General features: G+C 44.6%; 1 protein-coding gene and 1 long non-coding RNA gene across 2 annotated transcripts in view; one reads left to right on the plus strand and one right to left on the minus strand.

Moving 5' to 3' along the window:
• PHF12 (PHD finger protein 12) overlaps positions 1-18,019 on the minus strand; it is a 52,709-nt gene that overhangs the window by 21,813 nt on the left and 12,877 nt on the right. The window contains exon 3 of the mRNA XM_002718916.5: positions 999-1,071. Coding sequence (XP_002718962.1) covers positions 999-1,071 — 73 coding nt within the window. The remainder of the gene's footprint in view (positions 1-998; positions 1,072-18,019) is intronic.
• LOC138846172 (uncharacterized) overlaps positions 1-18,019 on the plus strand; it is a 28,352-nt gene that overhangs the window by 8,656 nt on the left and 1,677 nt on the right. The window contains exon 2 of the long non-coding RNA XR_011383612.1: positions 16,860-16,953. This is a non-coding gene — a long non-coding RNA (uncharacterized lncRNA). The remainder of the gene's footprint in view (positions 1-16,859; positions 16,954-18,019) is intronic.

An 18,019-nucleotide genomic window follows, 5' to 3' on the forward strand; every position in this document is an offset into this window, starting at 1 on the left:
CCAACAGGCTTGAAGATAGCATGGTTTGTGAACTTTAGGAGAAATCGAACTAAAGCTGTGGTTAGGTGGCTGACTTGGCTTTGGCTTGCTTTTTAATATGAATCCTTGTGCACATATTTGAAAAATAATGTCTGCCTGTTTACCTTCTTCTCAAATGCCAAAAACTGTGCACACATAAACCACAATCTCTGAATCATCTCCTCATCCTGTTTCTGCAACCAAGGAAGTCATCATTCATTGTGACATCACGTTCAGGGGCCAGGAAACAGAGGTGATGTCACAACAAAGCAGAGTTGCTTGGTGTATAATTAGTGTGGGGGAGGAAGAAGAGTGGTTTACAATTCAGAGACAAATTCTAATCCACAGCCTATAATTTGAGGTCAATCATAATCTGAGTTGAAACACACCTACTTCCTCTTTTGATAAGGGAGAATTGAGCTCTTACTCGGCATAAGAATTCTTAAAGTAGAAAATAATGCACAATGTTCTTCAAGCCAGTGTAGAGTTATCAAAGCTGAGGGAAGGGGAGCTTAAGTGAAATTATGCTACTTGGGGTACAAAATGTGTTCAAAATCATCTTCCCCCCAATACATGTGGCCAAGTCTCTGGACACCAGTGATTTATTTGCCTTGGAATGAAAGAAAAATTATTTCTCCATCAAGCTGGAGAAGCAAGCTTCTTCTTCAGTCTTGGATAAGGCCAGCACATGCAAGCCACTTATTAGGACATCAAGCAAGGAGAGCCTCTTGTCACTACTGACTGAACATGGCACAGTAAACTAACACATTGCTTCCACTCATTTTAGCAGGCCATCTTTGCGTTTTTAGGCACTACTGGCTCCCAAACAGCCACCACGTGGACAGTGGGGGCGATTCCAGAGCTAGAAGAGACAAGAAGGGATGAAAATGCCTTCAGGACCAGGTCATCTTAGCTCTAGTGTATCAGTGCTCTAGATCTGGCACTCTTTGAGCAAAGTCTTCAGAAAACAGCATTATTACCTTTCGGCGAACAGTGCATCGGTGACACATCCACTCCCCAGGAGGCAACATCTCTTCACTCAGTGGAGGGTTACTGCAGGGAAAAAACAAGGGCAAGACTAATTAACTAACATAGCAGGGAAAAGCCTAGCTAGGTGTATGCGCCTAAACTAACTCCTATTCTGACCAGTCCTGCAGTACTGGTGGGGTTCCCTCATCCTTCAAAATGCTTATTTGGCATCATTTATGTCACAGAAGTGAGCAGTATCCTTTATCACACCTTAGAAAGAGGTCAAATCCCAGAGCTACTATCACTGGGCCTATAGGAAATGGTAAAAAGAACTACTTTGGAGTCTAGAGACTCATTCCCAAACTCTGCACCATTGCTAATAAAATCACAAATTCTTTTGCACAGTGAGTGTGAATTCAAGCTCTTCCACTTGCTAGTCAAAATCCAGTCACACAGTCCCATTTCATGTTCCCAGACCCGCTTCAGGTAGGTATCCTCCTAGTCAAATTGAAGATTGCTATTTCTTGCCTGTCAAAACTATTCATCCTCTAGCTCTCTGCTGTGACAACAGTAGTAGAAGCAGTAGATGGCCCAAGACCTTGGGTCCCTGTACCCACATGGGAGACCTGGAAGAAGCTCCTGGCTCCTGGCTCCAGATCAGACCAGCTCCAGCCTGCAGCCACTTGGGGAGTAAACCAGAAGGCTTTCCTTGCTCTCTCTCAAACTCCGCCCCCAAATCAATCTAAAAAACAAAACAAAACTATTCATCCTTTAAAGCTTGCCTTAGACTGTGGTGTATTAAAGTGGCTGCGAATTCTTTGCTGCACCTCCTATTCACAGGTAGTCCATTATTCTCCCTCTTGAACTAGGCATGTCTTGTGGCTTTTTTTGACCAAGGAAATGCAGCAGAGATGACAATGTTGTAACTTCTGACACTGGGCCTTAAGGCACCGCAAATTCCATTTTTCTATGCTTGGAACGTTCCATCTCAGAGCCCTGCTGTCTAACAGTGACATGCCACATGGAGAGACTTGAGGGACTCCAATTCACAGCATCAGCTGAATTCCAAGCCAACAGGCAACACCAACTACTGCCATGCGAATTATCTTAGACGTACCAGCTCAGTTGAGCCTCCAAATAACTGCAGTCCCAGCCAACAGCTTGTTGGGCAGAAAAACCACCCCTCTGAGCTCAGGCAACCCTTCGAACTGTTGAGAGATAATAACTAGCTTCTGTACGAGAATTAACTGTAAAACTTGTTCTCTGGTTTTTTTTTGTGTGTGTGTATGTGCAAATTGTTGAAATATTTACTTAATATAGAGCTGGTCTTCTGTGTATAAAAGTTAATTGAAAATTAATCTTAATGGAGAATGAGACTGGGAATGGGAGGAGGAGGAGGTGGGTGGGAGTGAGTGTGGGAGGGTAGGTATGGTGGGAAGAATCACTATATTCCTAAAGTTGCACTTATGAAATTTGTACTCATTAAATAAAAGGTTTCTTTTGGGGAAAAAAATAACCAGTTTCTATTCCAAGCCACTCAGTTTTGGAGAAGTCTGTCATACAGCAATAGACAAGTGAATACAGCCACTCCATGAGGTCTTTCCAAATTACTCATTTATCGCAGACTTCTCACGGTATAGCTTAGTTCTCTTTTGGCAGTCCTCATGTTTTGCCTTGTGAGTCAGTTCTTTCATTTTTGTTTTTTTTAATTAGAGGAACAAAGACAACAATTGGCTATCTCCCCTGTTTGTATATTTATAATATAGAGTCTGGGAGGTGGGTATTGTACTGCAGCTACTCGGGACGCCCACATTCCATTTTGGCATCTAAGTCCAAATCCTGGCTGCTCTGCTTCTGATCCAGCTTCCTGCTAATTTGTCCTGTGAGGCAGATGATGACTCAAGTGCTTGGACCTCTACCACCCATGTGGGAGACTTGAAAGGAGTTCTGAGTTTCTGGCTCAGGCCTGGCCCAGCCCTGGCTGTTGCTGTAGGCATTTGGGCAGTGAACTAGCAAGTGAAAGATCTCTCTCTCTCTGTTGCTGTGCCTTTCAAGTAGTTGAAGAAAAAAAAAAATGAAAATAAACATTTAAAAAATACAGAGGCTGTGCATATAGTGGTCATTCAGCAAGTCAATACTGAATCAAAACTGGAGCTGCAGAACTGGGCCTTATAGATCCTCTAGGTCACTAATTTCCATTTATGTTAAACCAAGGGCAACATGAGACTTTATTAAATCCTTGGAGGGTCATCTTTTATTAAAAAAAGATTTATTTTATTTATTTGAAAGACAGAGTTACAGAGAGAGGTCTCCCATCTGCTGGTTCACTCTCCAAATGGCCACAATGTTTGCAGCCAAGTTGATCTGAAGCCAGGAGCTTCTTCCAGGTCTCCCATGTGGGTAGAGGGGCACAATGACTTGGGCCATCCTATGCTGCTTTCCCAGGCATGTTAGCAGGAAGCTGGATCGGAAGTGGAGCAGTAGAAACTTGAACCAGAGCACATATGGAATGCTGGCACTGCAGGTAGTGGCTTTACCCACTAAGCCACAGTGTCAGCCCCTGGGAGGGTCATATTTATAATGACTATACAACAATGGTTCTCAGTGAGGTCGCAAGATCAGTAGCATCTGGGAATTTATTAGAAATGCTAATTCTGAGATCTAATTCTTGATCTGTTAGATCAGAAATTCTGGTGTGGAGTTCAGCAATTTGTGTTTAACAAAGCCTCAAGGTGATTTTGCTAAACACAAAAGTTTAAAAACACTGCTATACAGAATGTGGCTAAGTTTATGCTAAGGAAACACTTAAAGGCCGGCGCCGTGGCTCACTAGGCTAATCCTCCACCTAGCGGCGCCAGCACACAGGGTTCTAGTTCCGGTCGGGGCGCCGGATTCTATCCCGGTTGCCCCTCTTCCAGGCCAGCTCTCTGCTATGGCCCGGGAGTGCAGTGGAGGATGGCCCAAGTGCTTGGGCCCTGCACCCCATGGGAGACCAAGAGAAGCACCTGGCTCCTGCCTTTAGATCAGCGCGGTGCGCCGGCCGCAGCGCGCCAGCCACGGCGGCCATTGGAGGGTGACCAACGGCAAAGGAAGACCTTTCTCTCCGTCTCTCTCACTGTCCACTCTGCCTGTATAAAAAACAACAACAACAAAAAACACTTAAGGGTGTGCTTTGGTGTAGCAACTGAGACACGGTTTGCGATGTCCTTATCCCACATTAGAGTACCTGAGCTTGACTCCTAGCTCCAATTTTGATTCCAGCTTCCTGCTAATGAACATCCTAGGCAGTAGTGGTAATGGCTCAAGCAGTTGGGTACTTATCACCCATGTGGGAAACCTGGATTGAGTTCCTGGCTTCAAGCATTGGGATGACTAAGCACTGGCTGTTGCAGACATTTGGAAAGTGAACAAGTGATGGGAGATCCCTATTTGTCTCCCCTAACCAAGCTCCCACCCCTTTTTTAATCACTGTTTGGTTGAAAGGCAGAGTGACAGAGTGAGAGTGAGAGAGGTCTTCCATCTACTGATTCATTCCCCAAATGGCCTCAATAACAGGGGCAGGGCCAGGCAGAAGCTGGGAGCCAGAACTCCACCCAGGTTTTCCATGTGGATGGCAGGGGCTCAAGCACTTGGATCATCCTCTGGTGCTTTCCCAGGAGTGTTAGCAGAGAACTGGATCAAAAGCAGAGCAGCTAGGACTCAAATCAGTGCTCTGATATGGAATGCTGGCATTACAAGTGGTGGCTTAACCCACTGTGCCACAATAATCCAGCCCTTGTTTTCTTTGCTTTCAAATAAATTGAATAAACTGTTAATTCTTGGAGTCACCTAGTTAGAATGGTAAGGAGAAAATTTGAAATGTGACAGATAGTTTAAAAAAAAAAATCCTTGAGCATTTTTATACTATACAAGAATTTTGCTTTAAGTCCCAAGGTTTAATGCTATGCTGTTTTATTTTTCTACTTAAATTAGTACTTGGCCTGGCAAATTTTCCTAGTTCCTGCATTGCCATGCTTCTTTGGAACACAAAGCATACATTTCAGATACCCACCAAGCCTTCACAGCTCATTGCTTCCCTGCCTCCCTGCTTAAGAGGATGCTTATCAGGAAGCAGAAAAAAACTGGAAAAAGTAGTCTGCTGGGTCAGGTTTCCAAGCCCTGGAGGACTACATGTGAATGTCAACTGTAAAGGCTTCCCTAGTTCTCTCCAGTGTATTTCTGCAACAGGCTACATCCAATCTAATGAAAAGCAAGCATGTCATTTGCAAAGGCCTACAGACTCTGCTATGCTTCAGCAGCTGTCATATTACAATTAATCCTGAAGGCTGTCACTTCTGATTCTGCTTTTCATTATTTCTTTTCTTCTGCCCCTGGCCTTGTACCAAGATACTTTACATCAGACATGTAAAGCAGGCAAGGGTAAGGCAAAGTGCTATGGACTGAGATCCTTCAAGATGTGGATGGTCTCTCAGCTGTGCTTCAGGCCTTGCTCAATCTATTCCCAAACTTGGTGGCAGAATGATTCATCTTAGACACAATTCTGAGCATATCACTCTCCTGATTAAAAAGTCCTTCAATGGTGCACCTTCCCTATCCATTACAAGATAAAGTTCAAGCTTCTCTATATTGCAGAAAAGATCTCTGTGGCCAGAAACCTGCCTCTTTCTCCAGCTCTCGTCTGCCAGCTCCCCACCCAACCCACACTGTTTTTCAGCTCTGTGTCTTTGTCATTCCAGAGCTGCACAATCATGTAACCTTCCTCCACTTCCCTACCTGGTGAAGTTCTTTAGAAGCTTTCTCTGATAGCCCCTGGTTTCACCACAGTACTTCTATTTCGAAGCCATTCCTGAGTAACACACTCACTTGCCAGTGGCCATTCTCATTCCACCACACCACACTGTACTCAAACCATCACATCCTTGAATACCCTTGTCTATGCCTGATTTATCTCTGTATCTCTAGACCTGGCACAATGGCTGGCATGTGGTAGATGCTCAATAATGCTTTAAGGAACTGGAGACACTAAGTCACAAAACAATAAAATGAAGAAATCAAAGTCTATACTTTCAGACCTCAGCTTCTTATTGAATCACCCCACACTTAACACATTTTAATTTTCTTTAAGGGGGCTGGCACTGTGGCGTAGTGGGCAAAGCTGTCACCTGCAAGGGTACCAGTTTGTGTCCTGGCTGCTCCACTTCCCATCTAGCTCCCTGCTAATGTGCCTGGGAAAGCAGCAGAAGATGGCCCAAGTGCTTCGGCCCCTGCACCCACTTGGGACAGCCGGAGGAAGCTCTGGCTCCTGGCTTCAGCCTGGCCCAGCCCTGCCCGTTGTGGCCATTTGGGGAGTGAACTAGCAGATGAAAGACCTCTCTGTGTCTCTGACTCTCAAATAAATAAATAAATAAATAAATCATAAAAAAATAAAAAGTTCTCACATAATGAATTAAAATTTTTTTTTTCTTTAAGCAGTCTGAATTCTTTCTTAACACAGGGGCTAATTGCTTAAAATTGCTTAAAAAATTGCTTAAAAGCTCTCAAAAGAAGTCCCTTGTTGGTTTCTGAGGATCACGTCTAGAGACACCAAGTTTAAGAATACACAATTCTTAGAATTATAGATTATGGCCACAGGCTCCTTTTGTTAGGTCTTCTCTGAAATGCAGGAGGGGATTATCAGTTTCAGGAGTAGTCCAGGGAAGTCCAAGTACAGTTTCCAGGATGAACACAAGAAGTGTAAAAGAGTGAGACCATCACTTCTTTACTTGTCAAGATTTGCTGCTTTCTCAGAGTCAGAATATGCATCTTGAAATAAATTTGAAAAGGTGATATCTTGAAAAGGAAGTAATATCTAGGATGGAATGAGTAGTAAAGGAAGGTCTAAGTTTCTAGAAAATGATTGTCATAGGCCCAACAGGAACATAGAAATCACCCTATGTAAAGTTTCTTTCCTTCCTGTTTCCTCTCTGCTCTAAGCAATTTCTTTCAAGCTACTTGGAAGACAACTTTTTCAAGTCAGATTTCTAGAGGAAAAGTACTCATGAAATGGCTCCAAGAAAGACAGGCTGTCACTGGGATAAGCTCAGGAACCTTCTGACAGAGGCTGTTTAGCTCCACATCAGAAATACCGCCAGTAGGGAAACGGTTCCAGGGGAAGGAGATTCTGCAGCCTCAGAGAACTCATACTCATTGAGGACTTCCCACCTCAGCTGCCCATCTCAGAGCTCCTTCCCTGTAAGAATGGTGTTCTGAGTATGCAACTATTCTGAGTATGGAGCTATTTTATGCATGCCAGAGTCTTTATGTCAGAATATGCCTGTCAAAAACAACAAACAAACAAAACCTAAGGCTCTGCCTCAGCTCCCTCTCATCCCCATAGATCAATGAAGACAGGGTGCTAGAGGCCATCCTTTATAAAAGGAAATCATTAAAATTAAGAATCAGATAATGATGAGATTACTCTATCAGAATTTCAGTTGCTCAGCAATGAAAACACTGTAATAAGCCAGTGCTGTTTGTAAAGGCATCACCATGCTTTCTAACCACAAGGCCCAGATAGAACAGAGCAACGACTTCATTTTACCTCAGAATATCGAAGTTCACAAAGTAGTTTTACAGATGCTCTTATTTTACCTTCACCACCACACTAAGATAATTAATTCTTACTCACTTCGTTCAGGTGAAGAAGACAACTTACCTAATGCCACGGAACCAGTAAGCAGCAGAACCCAAATCAAAGTTTCCTGGCTCTTTCCAATCTTGAGTGCTAGCTGTTTTCAAAGGACCTTTAGCAGTTCTTTGGTGGGCACTGTGGCACAGCGGGTTAAGCTGCCATGTGGGATACCCACATCCCATCTTGGATTGTGGTCCAGTTTGGGTCTCAGCTATTCCATTCCCAACCCAGATTCCTACTAGTGCTTCCCGGGAGGTGGCAGATAGTGGCTTAAATACTTGGGCTCCTGCCATTCACCTGGATAGAGACCCAGATTGAGCTCTGGGCTCCTGGCTTTGGCTTGGCACAGCACTGGCTGTTGTAGGCATTTGTGGAGTAAATCAGTGGATAGAAGAGTTCTCTGTCTCTCCCCCAATTCCTTTTTTGCTCTGCTTTTCAAGTAGGTGAAAATAAAAAAATATAATTTTAAAAGAACTTTTAGTATTTCTCTTATTTCTCTCTCTCTTTTTTTAAAGGTTTATTTATCTATCTGAAAGGTAGAGCCAGAGAGAGAGACTTACATCTGTTGGTTCACTCCCCAAATGCCTGCAATGGACAGAGCTGGGCCAATCTGAAGCCAGGAGCAAGGAGCTTCTTCCGGGTCTCTCATGTGGGTGCAGGGACCCAACAACTTGGGCCATCTTCTACTACTTTCCCAGGCCATAGCAGAGAGCTGGATCAGAAGTGGAGCAGCCAAGACTTGAACCGGCTCCCATATGGAATGCTGGCACTGCCAGTGGCGGCTTTACCCACTACGCCACAGAGCCAGCCCCATAGTTCTCTTATTTCTGATGAACACAAGGGAATACAAGGGAATACTTCCTTAACCCTGAAGCGCCAAGCATTTCCTTCTAAATCAGTAAGTATTTACTTAGTTTCCATTGCTTACTAACCCATGCACTAGGTATCACACCGCAGGGCAAACAAAAAGCAAGGAAGTTATCATCTATCCCATCATAAACAGAGCCTTGGAGGAGAGAAGACCAAAGTCACTCATTCATTCAAACATATATTGGACATTTATTTTATACTAGGCGATATGTTAAGTGCTGGGATTTCAGATATGGTCCTTGCTTTAAAGAATCAGTTTAGAGACAAGGTGAAAAGGACACTCATTACCTCACACAATTAATGACAAGTTGATTCTTGCCATACAGACCTTCATAAGGTTCAACTGCTTATAAAAGTCAGAATCAAAGAAGAACTCCAGAAGTTTGGTCATTTATACCTGAAGGTGACTAGAATCTTTTTGTTTTCTACTTTGTTTTCACAATTCAGAGCTAGTCAGTAAATGGTAATTCAGCCAATGATCTTCTGAAGACAGCAAAATTGACTCTTGAGGGGTTTAGGAGGAAGCCATAGTTTCAGAAGCAGCTATCTTTCTGCATTTTGATAAACCGCCTGACACAAGGAAGGTGCCAGAGTGGGGACAGTTTTTCTTGGAAATGCATGGTTAAGTCCAGCTAGAGCACAAGTGTTTGAAACTTTTTTTTTTATTTTTATTTTTTGACAGGCAGAGTGGACAGTGAGAGAGAAAGAGAGAGAGAGAGAGAAAAGTCTTCCTTTGTCGTTGGTTCACCCTTCAATGGCCGCCGCGGCTGGCACACTGCGGCCAGCACACCGCACTGATCCAAAGGCAGGAACCAGGAGCTTCTTCCGGGTCTCTCATGTGGGTGCAGGGCCCAAGCACTTGGACCATCCTCCACTGCACTCCCGGGCTACAGCAGAGAGCTGGCCTGGAAGAGGGGCAACCAGGACAGAATCCGGCGCCCCAACCGGGACTAGAACCCGGTGTGCCGGCACTGCAGGCGGAGGATTAGCCTATTGAGCCACGGTGCCAGCCAAAGTGTTTGAAACTTTAAATTTCCCCCAGAAAACTGCCCAAATCCTTGGAAGCTGAGTCCTGGAATAGTTGTCCTTCTGTATCTGAGATGGCTTTTCTTAGAAAACGAATAGTAGCTCTTTAGGCAACAGCACAAGGCCCACTCATTTACTTTCTGGTTTCAAAAGAATATGGCCAGCCGGTGCCGCGGCTCAATAGGCTAATCCTCTGCCTGTAGTGCCGGCACCCCCGGTTCTAGTCCCGGTCAGGACGCCAGATTCTGTCCTGGTTGCTCCTTTTCCTATCCAGCTCTCTGCTGTGGCCTGGGAGCACAGTGGAGGATGGCCCAAGTGCTTGGGCTCTGCACCCGCATGGGAGACCAGGAGAAGCACCTGGCTCCTGCCTTCGGATCAGTGCAGCGTGCCGGCAGCGACGGCCATTGGGGGGGTGAACCAACAGAAAAGGAAGACCTTTCTCTCTGTCTCTCTCTCTCACTGTCCACTTTGCCTGTTAAAAAAAAAATATATATATATATATATATATAAAATATATATATATGGCCTGCAGTGCTACAAGACAGCCAGCCCTCTCCACAGGTGCAGAAGAAGTGCCCTGTGAGGATGGAGCTCCTGCAGAGTATCTTCCCATCTTGCTGCTGTGGATAAATTTCCTTACAGGTCATGTGTTTAAAAGCCCTGTCCTGAAATTCCTGGCCAGACAGCAACTGTTCACTGCTTTCCAACTCACTGTTTATTTTAACCATGACTTGACCTTAAAGACATTCTGTCAGCTATAAAATAGAATAAAGTTCTGAATCTTCAGAGATCATGTACATTTGAAGGATATACTTCTCAGAGTTTGGGCAGCTCTGTGAGGCCCCAGAGCCCACCAACTGATAACAGTAATATCTATACATAAAAACTACTTACAAAGTTGGCTGAGGATGTTTTATCTTTTTTCTTTTGAAATATTATTTATTTATGGCTGGTGCCACGGCTCACTAGGTTAATCCTCCACCTGCGGCACTGGTACCCTGGGTTCTAGTCCCGATCGGGGCGCCGGATTCTGTCCCGGTTGCTCCTCTTCCAGTCCAGCTCTCTGCTGTGGCCCAGGAAGGCAGTGGAGGATGGCCCAGGTCTTTGGGCTCTGTACCCGCATGGGAGACCAGGAGAAGCACCTGACTCCTGGCTTCAGATTGGCACAGCATGCCAGCCTCAATGCGCCTGCCTTTGCGGCCACTTGGGGGGTAAACCAATGGAAAAGGAAGACCTTTCTGTTTCTCTCTCTCACTGTCTAACTCTGTCAAAAATAAATAAATAAAATGTCCCTCTTTTAAAAAAATATTATTTCTTTATTTGAAAAGCAAAGCAACAGAGAGAGAAGGTGAGCAGAGAGATCTTCCATCTACTGGTTTATTACCCGAATGACCAAGGCTGGGCCAGGCTGAAACAAAGAGCCTGGAACTCCAGCAGGGTCTCCTACTTGGGTAGCAGCAGCTCAAGTACTTTGGCCATCTTTCACTGCTTTTCCAGGTGCATTAGCAGGGAGTTGGATCTGAAATGGAGCAGCTGGGACTTGAACTGGTGCTCATATGGGATGTGGGCATCACAGTCAGTAGCTTAACCCATGGTGCCACAATGTCAGTTTTGAGGATATTAATTTTCCAAAAACTAAAACTTCCTAAAGCTAACTTCTATAGCATGATTCCAACATATCTAGAATCCTATAAACAAATCCAAATGGCTTGCTCTGTCACTGAAGAGAGTATCGAGATCAGGTTATTTCTGAAGTTACCAAAGGGAAAACCACAAACCCATACCCCAAAACTAACTATAACCCATAGACCTGTGTGTATCAAAGATTCACAGCTCAGATCCAGATGATCCCAACTCTCAGCCAAAGGGTGGAGTCCAATTTTAATTTAGAAGGTTCTTTGATTCACTAATGAGGCTGCAGTTCATCACTGCAAGTGGAGGATGTTGGTAGTTGTCATGGTTCTTGGCTCTCTAATTAAGAGGATCTATTTCAAGTCATATACCTGGGTGGTTGATCTGAGTCTAACCTCACTCATCTCCCTTGCCTATTAATACATGTGAACCTGCCAACATTAACATTTACTTCAAATTTAGTCGCCACCAGTGGGACCTGTTGCTCCATGGCACAGCGTTAATTATCTATTCAGCGCAAGCAGTTTTTCAATATGGAACTGGGGGGGAGGGAGCAGAACAGGAGAACAAAGGGAGGAGGGGAGAGGTGGAAGGAGAGAGGGAGACTACCAAGCAGAAAGACTGCCTTTTATTTCAGAGATCTTTTTCGGTGTGTTCTACTGATAAAAGAAGGTGTTGAGCTCTGGATCTGTTTTCTGTATTTTAAATATGTGACCTTACTGATATGCGGCTTGCACTGCCCATCCACCTAAGAGACAATGACATTTTAAAACTTGAGCCAATGGTAGCCTGAGAGACATGAAAATCTCACTTAACCAAATCAAAAACTTTGGTGCATATCTTAGGACAAAAGGATGAAAGTGGCTGAGAATATTTAAGAAAGAATACACTCCATTTTCTCTTCCTTGACTGACAAAATATTCTATTTAATACAAATGTTTAACAGGAACACTATGCAAACAGCTTATCTATACACAATACACCAACAGCCTTCCACTCGTGTTCCCTTCTAAATGAGGTCAGTCACATGAACTGGTAGGGTCCCTCCTGTCAAAGCCCATCATTCTCCAGGAATCAGAAGCTCTCTAGCCATTTATGGCAGTTTCAGTTGAAATAAAATATCAGCTAGACTAAAAAAGATCTTACTGCCTCCATTATCATTGTATGTCCCCCCACTGCCGCTTTTTTTTTTTTTTTTTTTTTTAAGACTTATTTGAAAGGCAGAATTACAGAGAGGCAGACACAGAGAAAGAGAGGTCTTCTATTCGCTGGATCACTCCCCAAATGGCTGCAACGGCCAGAGCTGGGCCAGGAGCCAGGAGCTTCTTCCAGGTCTCCCACATGGGTGCAGGAGCCTAAGGACTTAGGCCATCTTCTACTGCTTTCCAAGGCCACGGCAGAGCTGGATTGAAGTAGAGCTGCCGAGACTTGAACATGCCCATATGGGATGCCAGCACTGCAGGCAGCGGCTTAACCCTCTACGACATAATACTGCCCCCACCCCCACCCCGTGAAGGGAAGAGGTGTTCAGCTAGCAAACAATAGCACTGAGCAGTTTTGATTTTTAATTTCACAGTTCATGGGTCTCATCCATCCATCTGAGTTCCACTACCAGATAAAAACCCTGCAATTATATTTAGCAGCATTGTGTAAGACCAACTGCAAAAGACAATACATGCTTAGAACAGGCCTACTCTCAAAACAGCCCCGCTGCCCTTAGCCAGCTCAGAAAATGTGTTGGTATTAGCCAAAATGGGCAGTTAAGGGTGACTGCTGACAGGACCACAGTTGTGCATCAGCCTCCAGCAGCCATTTTCATTGACAAAGGGACCTATGAGTACAGGGGGAAACCTTTTCTAAACCAAAACACGGGGCAGGTATTTGACATGGTAGTTAAGATGCTGTCTGGGAAGCTTGCATCCCAGACCAGAGCGCCAGGGGTTCAAGTCTCAGCTTGGCCTCTAATTCCAACTTCCTAACATGTACCCTGAGAAGCAGCAGGTGATGATCTCAGTATCTGGGCCTCTGCCACCCACTTAGGAGAACCAAACAGAGTTCTGGGCTCTTGACTTCCGCGTGGTACAGCCCCAGCTATTGTCAGTGTTTACAGATTGAGTCAGCTGATGGAAGATCTCTTTCAAATAAAATGAAAACAAACAAAAATGAAATTAAAAACTCCAAGAAAGAAAATACAAAAATGGAAACCAGCTTATGTCTTAGAAAAGGTATGGGGTGGGGGCACATGCTGTGGTGTAGCAGGTTAAGGTGCTGCCTGTAGCACTGGCATCCCATATGGGTACAGGTTCTAGTGTCAGCTGCTCCACTTCCGATCCAGCTCCCTATTAATGTGCCTGGGAAAGCAGCAGAGGACAGTCCAAGTGCTTGGGCCCTGTACCCAAGTGGGAGATCCAGAAGAAGCTCCTGGCTCCTGACTTCAGCTTGGCCCAGCTCCAGCAGTTGCAGCCATTTGGCGAGTGAACCAGTGGATGCAAGATCTCCCTTCTCTCTGTCTCTGTCTCTCCCTCTCTCCCTGCAACTCTTTCAAGTAAATATCTTTAAATCTTTTTTTTTTTTTTAAGACTTTATTTATTTGAGAGGTAGAGATACAGACAGAGGGAGACAGAAAGGTCTTCCTTTCGTTGGTTCACTCCCCAAATGGCTGCAATGGCCAGAGCTGTGTCGCCCGATCCAAAGCCAGGAGCCTGGTGCTTCTTCTAGGTCTTCCATGCAGGGGCAGGGGCAGGGGCCCAAGGATTTGGGCCATCTTCCACTGCTTTCCCAGGCCATAGCAGAGAGCTGGATAGGCAGTGGAGCAGCTGGGACTTGAACTGGCACCCATATGGTATGCCAGCACTGCAGGCAGCGCTTTACCGCTACACCACAGTGCCGGCCCCTGGGCCATCTTCTACTGCTTTCCCAGGCCACAGCAGAGAGCTGGATCGGAAGAGGAGCAGCCAGGACTAGAACTGGCGCCCATATGGGATGCCAGTGCCACAGGGGGCGGATTAACCTACTGCATCACGGTGCCGGCCCCTGAATCTTTAAATCTTAAAGAAAAAAATAAAGAAAAGTCATGGGGTGCTGGGTAAAGTTTAACATTTTAAAAACTTTAAATTAAAAACTATTAATATACTCGAATTTAATAGCATACACTTTAAGGGAACAAAATATAACGAAATTCAAATGTCAGCAGCAACAGCCAGATTCCTCTGGACACTTACGTGGGCATCAACTTTTATCTTCAAATATGGTCTACCTTTCAAAGGTAGGAAAGATGGCCATATTGAAGGATACTAAAGACATGAAAGCAGAAAGTTCATGGTGTGCTTGAACCTTAAGCCCTTACCATCCTTCATCCTAGCTACTGACTCAAATACAGCTAATGCCCTAAAGTACATAAAAAGTACAAGGACTGCTGGTTTTTTCATGCAAAGCCTCAGTGGCAGTGTTAACAAGGAAACCAATGAAGTGCCAGGCCATTACAAATGCCCCATTGAGAAACTTAGCCAGTTGCGTCACTTCCACAGGCATACAGTCTTTTCAAACTAGCCGACTGTGCCCTAAGTTTTATCGCCTTCTATGTAGAGCTGGCTTGTGGCATTCTCCCAGCAAAGGACACCTGGAGAAGAGTGCTACAAGGAAAGGAGGAGGGAGGGAAGGGCACTAACAGTTATACCAGGTGTTTGCTTCTGTTAACTCTTCTACAAACTGAGCCCCAGTGCCACAGAGCTTGATCTATCGCTGGCCAGGTTTCTTTTACTAACCTGGCTTCCCCATGATGGAAGATGGGCTGACTGCAAATGTTTTTAAAAGAGGCTTCATGTACTCACTTCATGGTAGATGCTGGAGCCCAACTACTTGAAAAGGGTCAACATTCTGGCCTCAACAGTCGTTTTCTAATGCACCTAGGGAAAGTTCCATTGGAAGGAAGAACAAACAACCGCAACACTGTATTCCAAAAGAGTCTCAGAGGTATGGAAAATGGGGTACTGTTCTGTTGCCAAATTTTAGTGGGCTACCAAGAAAAAAGGAAATAGCCAGGCCACACTCTTCTTGCAAACATGGCTCAGGAATCTGAATCAGTTTACAGTTTATAGATGTAAAATTCTATAAAGGCTCAGAAAACTAAACACCCTAACAATGTCTTTATTTAAAACCAACTAAATGTAGACAACAGGTTTCTACTAAAGACCCAGCTGGTTTTCCCTAAAGAGAGATTTCTGCTTCATTTGTCCTCTCCTGACAGTGTCTATAAAAAAAAGCAAGGAGGGAGAATAGTTTTATCTGGACCATAACAGCACAGGATTCATTCCCACCTTTTTCCCCTTACCCTCTCCCATCCCCCAACACTACACAGAAACCTCAAAACTCCTGGCCCTACAGGACTGAAGTAATCTCCTGGGCATGCTGTCAAACCATGCTGTCGTGGTTTGATGCCACAGCTAAGTGCTGACTTGGGGTTCTAAGCCTTCCAGTTATACCCCCAGTGACCTATTTAGGAGTTGAACATACTTCTCAGAGATAGGAGGCCATAATTTTTCCCTTTGGCCTACTTTTCTCTGACATAGTCCCCAATCAAAGAATGAGCACCCTGAAGGTCTGCATGTGTGCACACAATGGTAAAATTTGAGGAAAGCCCACTAAGAAATGCATAAAACACTTAAGCCATGGGCATGAGTTATTTGCCATAACAAATAAATTGTAGGCATTTTTTCAAAGATGTCAAAGATGTCTGATATTATAGAAGTAGGTACTTCTTTTGACATGAGTTTGATAAGTTAAAATGTCTATGTGTCATCTATGCCAAGAGAAATAGGACCACAATGGAGGGATACAGCAAAACTAAAATGAGAAAAGCAAAATACTGCTTATATTAAAAGCAAAATACTGCTAAAATTAGTGACAGAATTCCACCTACATTTAAAATGGTGCTTTTGAAAAAGATGGCAAGCAAGACACAGGAAAGTTAAATATAGCCAACCTAAGCAGAACCACTTAGTAAAATTAATGTAGTATAATCTTCATAATACATTCTGACCAATAACTGGTGACTATCAATTGAAAAAGTTCACTACAGAGTTTCTCTCTAATGTTTCCAAAGTTTTGTTAAAACAGAATCAGCAGAACTTTGTCTAATAGTTCAATGAATGTGGGAATTAAGAAGTTCCCAGCTCATCATCACAGGAGCACAGGGGTGGTAGAAAGAAAAGCAAGAGTAGGTCTGGGGGACCGGTGCTGTGGCTTAGCTGGGTAAAGGCGCTGCCTGCAGTGCAGGCATCTCATATGGGCACTGGTTCAAATCCTGGTTGCTCCACTTCCAACCCAGTTCTCTTCTATGGCCAGGGAAAGCAGTAGAAGATGGCCCAAACCCTTGGGCCTTGCACCCGTATGGGAGACCCAGAAGTTCCTGGCTCCTGGATTCGGATCGGCATAGTTCTGGCTGTTGCGACCATTTGGGGGAGTGAACCAGCAGGTGGAAGACCTCTCTTTCTGCCTCTGCCTCTCTGTAACTCTGCCTTTCAAATAAATAAATAAATCTTTAAAAAGGAAAAAAATGTTCATGGAAAATGCATACTTAATAAAAGAGTAGGTCTGCATTGCCCAATTTCATAATGCATTGCATTAGCTTCTCTGCTCTGTTCTCTAAACAATAATACTCAACATTCCTCTGCAGATCACAGAGGAAAGCCTACAAATGTGCTTGTGCTGCCACAGACATTTCCAGCTGAACTCAAGCTTGCTAGTAATTCTGAGAGGCTGGCCTGGAGGTAAGGTGATATCTTTGGGCTATGGTTAAATACAAACCCCATGGAGAGTCCTCTTGCTCACTTGAATTTTTTTTTTTTTTTTTTTGGACAGGCAGAGTGGACAGGGAGAGAGAGAGACAGAGAGAAAGGTCTTCCTTTGCCGTTGGTTCACCCTCCAATGGCTGCCGCACCGTGCCGATCCGAAGGCAGGAGCCAGGTGCTTCTCCTGGTCTCCTATGGGGTGCAGGGCCCAAGCACTTGGGCCATCCTCCACTGCACTCCCAGGCCACAGCAGAGAGCTCGCCTGGAAAAGGGGCAACCAGGACAGAATCCGGCGCCCCGGCTGGCCGGGACTAGAACCCGGTGTGCCTGCGCCGCAGGCGGAGGATTAGCCTATTGAGCCGCGGCACCAGCACTCACTTGAACTTCTATCACAAGGAGTCTCACGCAGAGTTCAGATCAGTGGGGAAGACTGATGCTAAGCTCAGGTGCAGAGTTCCTCCCGGCCCTGCTGTTACTCTTTATGTCTTTTTTGCATAATTTTTCAGAAAACACGGGAAGGGCAAAAATTAAATACCAGAAGGATTAACGTATAAGAAAGCAAATACAATTAGGGGAAAAGGATAGTCAGCTTGTGGCTGTATTATCAAAGATATCATCCACTTGGAATAACCTAGATATTATTTCCATTCCCCAACTAGTGTTTACCTTTGCATGTCTCTCATTTGTAATGCCACTAGGTATTATGCATCAAGGATGAGAACAGAAAATAGGCTAGCCTCTGGATTTCAAGTAGTTTAGTGAACATTTATTTAGTATAAACATTGCACAGGGAGGGGCAGGAATGGCTGTTTGACTAGCAAATCAACTTTTTCCATTACTTAGAAAATTTCACCCACCTGCAAAGTACACTTGGAATTTTTTGCTAAGTTCAACACTGGCTCTGTGTAGTTGGGCTCCCTCTTTCTGATGGGTCAAATCAATGATTTATTCTTTTGTCACTATCTATTGGTCCCCTCAGCTTCTGCCTCTCACACAAATGTACTAAAACCTCACCTATGGGCCGGTGCCGCGGCTCACTTGGCTA

This window comes from Oryctolagus cuniculus, chromosome 17 (assembly GCF_964237555.1).
Source record: "Oryctolagus cuniculus chromosome 17, mOryCun1.1, whole genome shotgun sequence".
NCBI lineage: Eukaryota > Metazoa > Chordata > Mammalia > Lagomorpha > Leporidae > Oryctolagus > Oryctolagus cuniculus.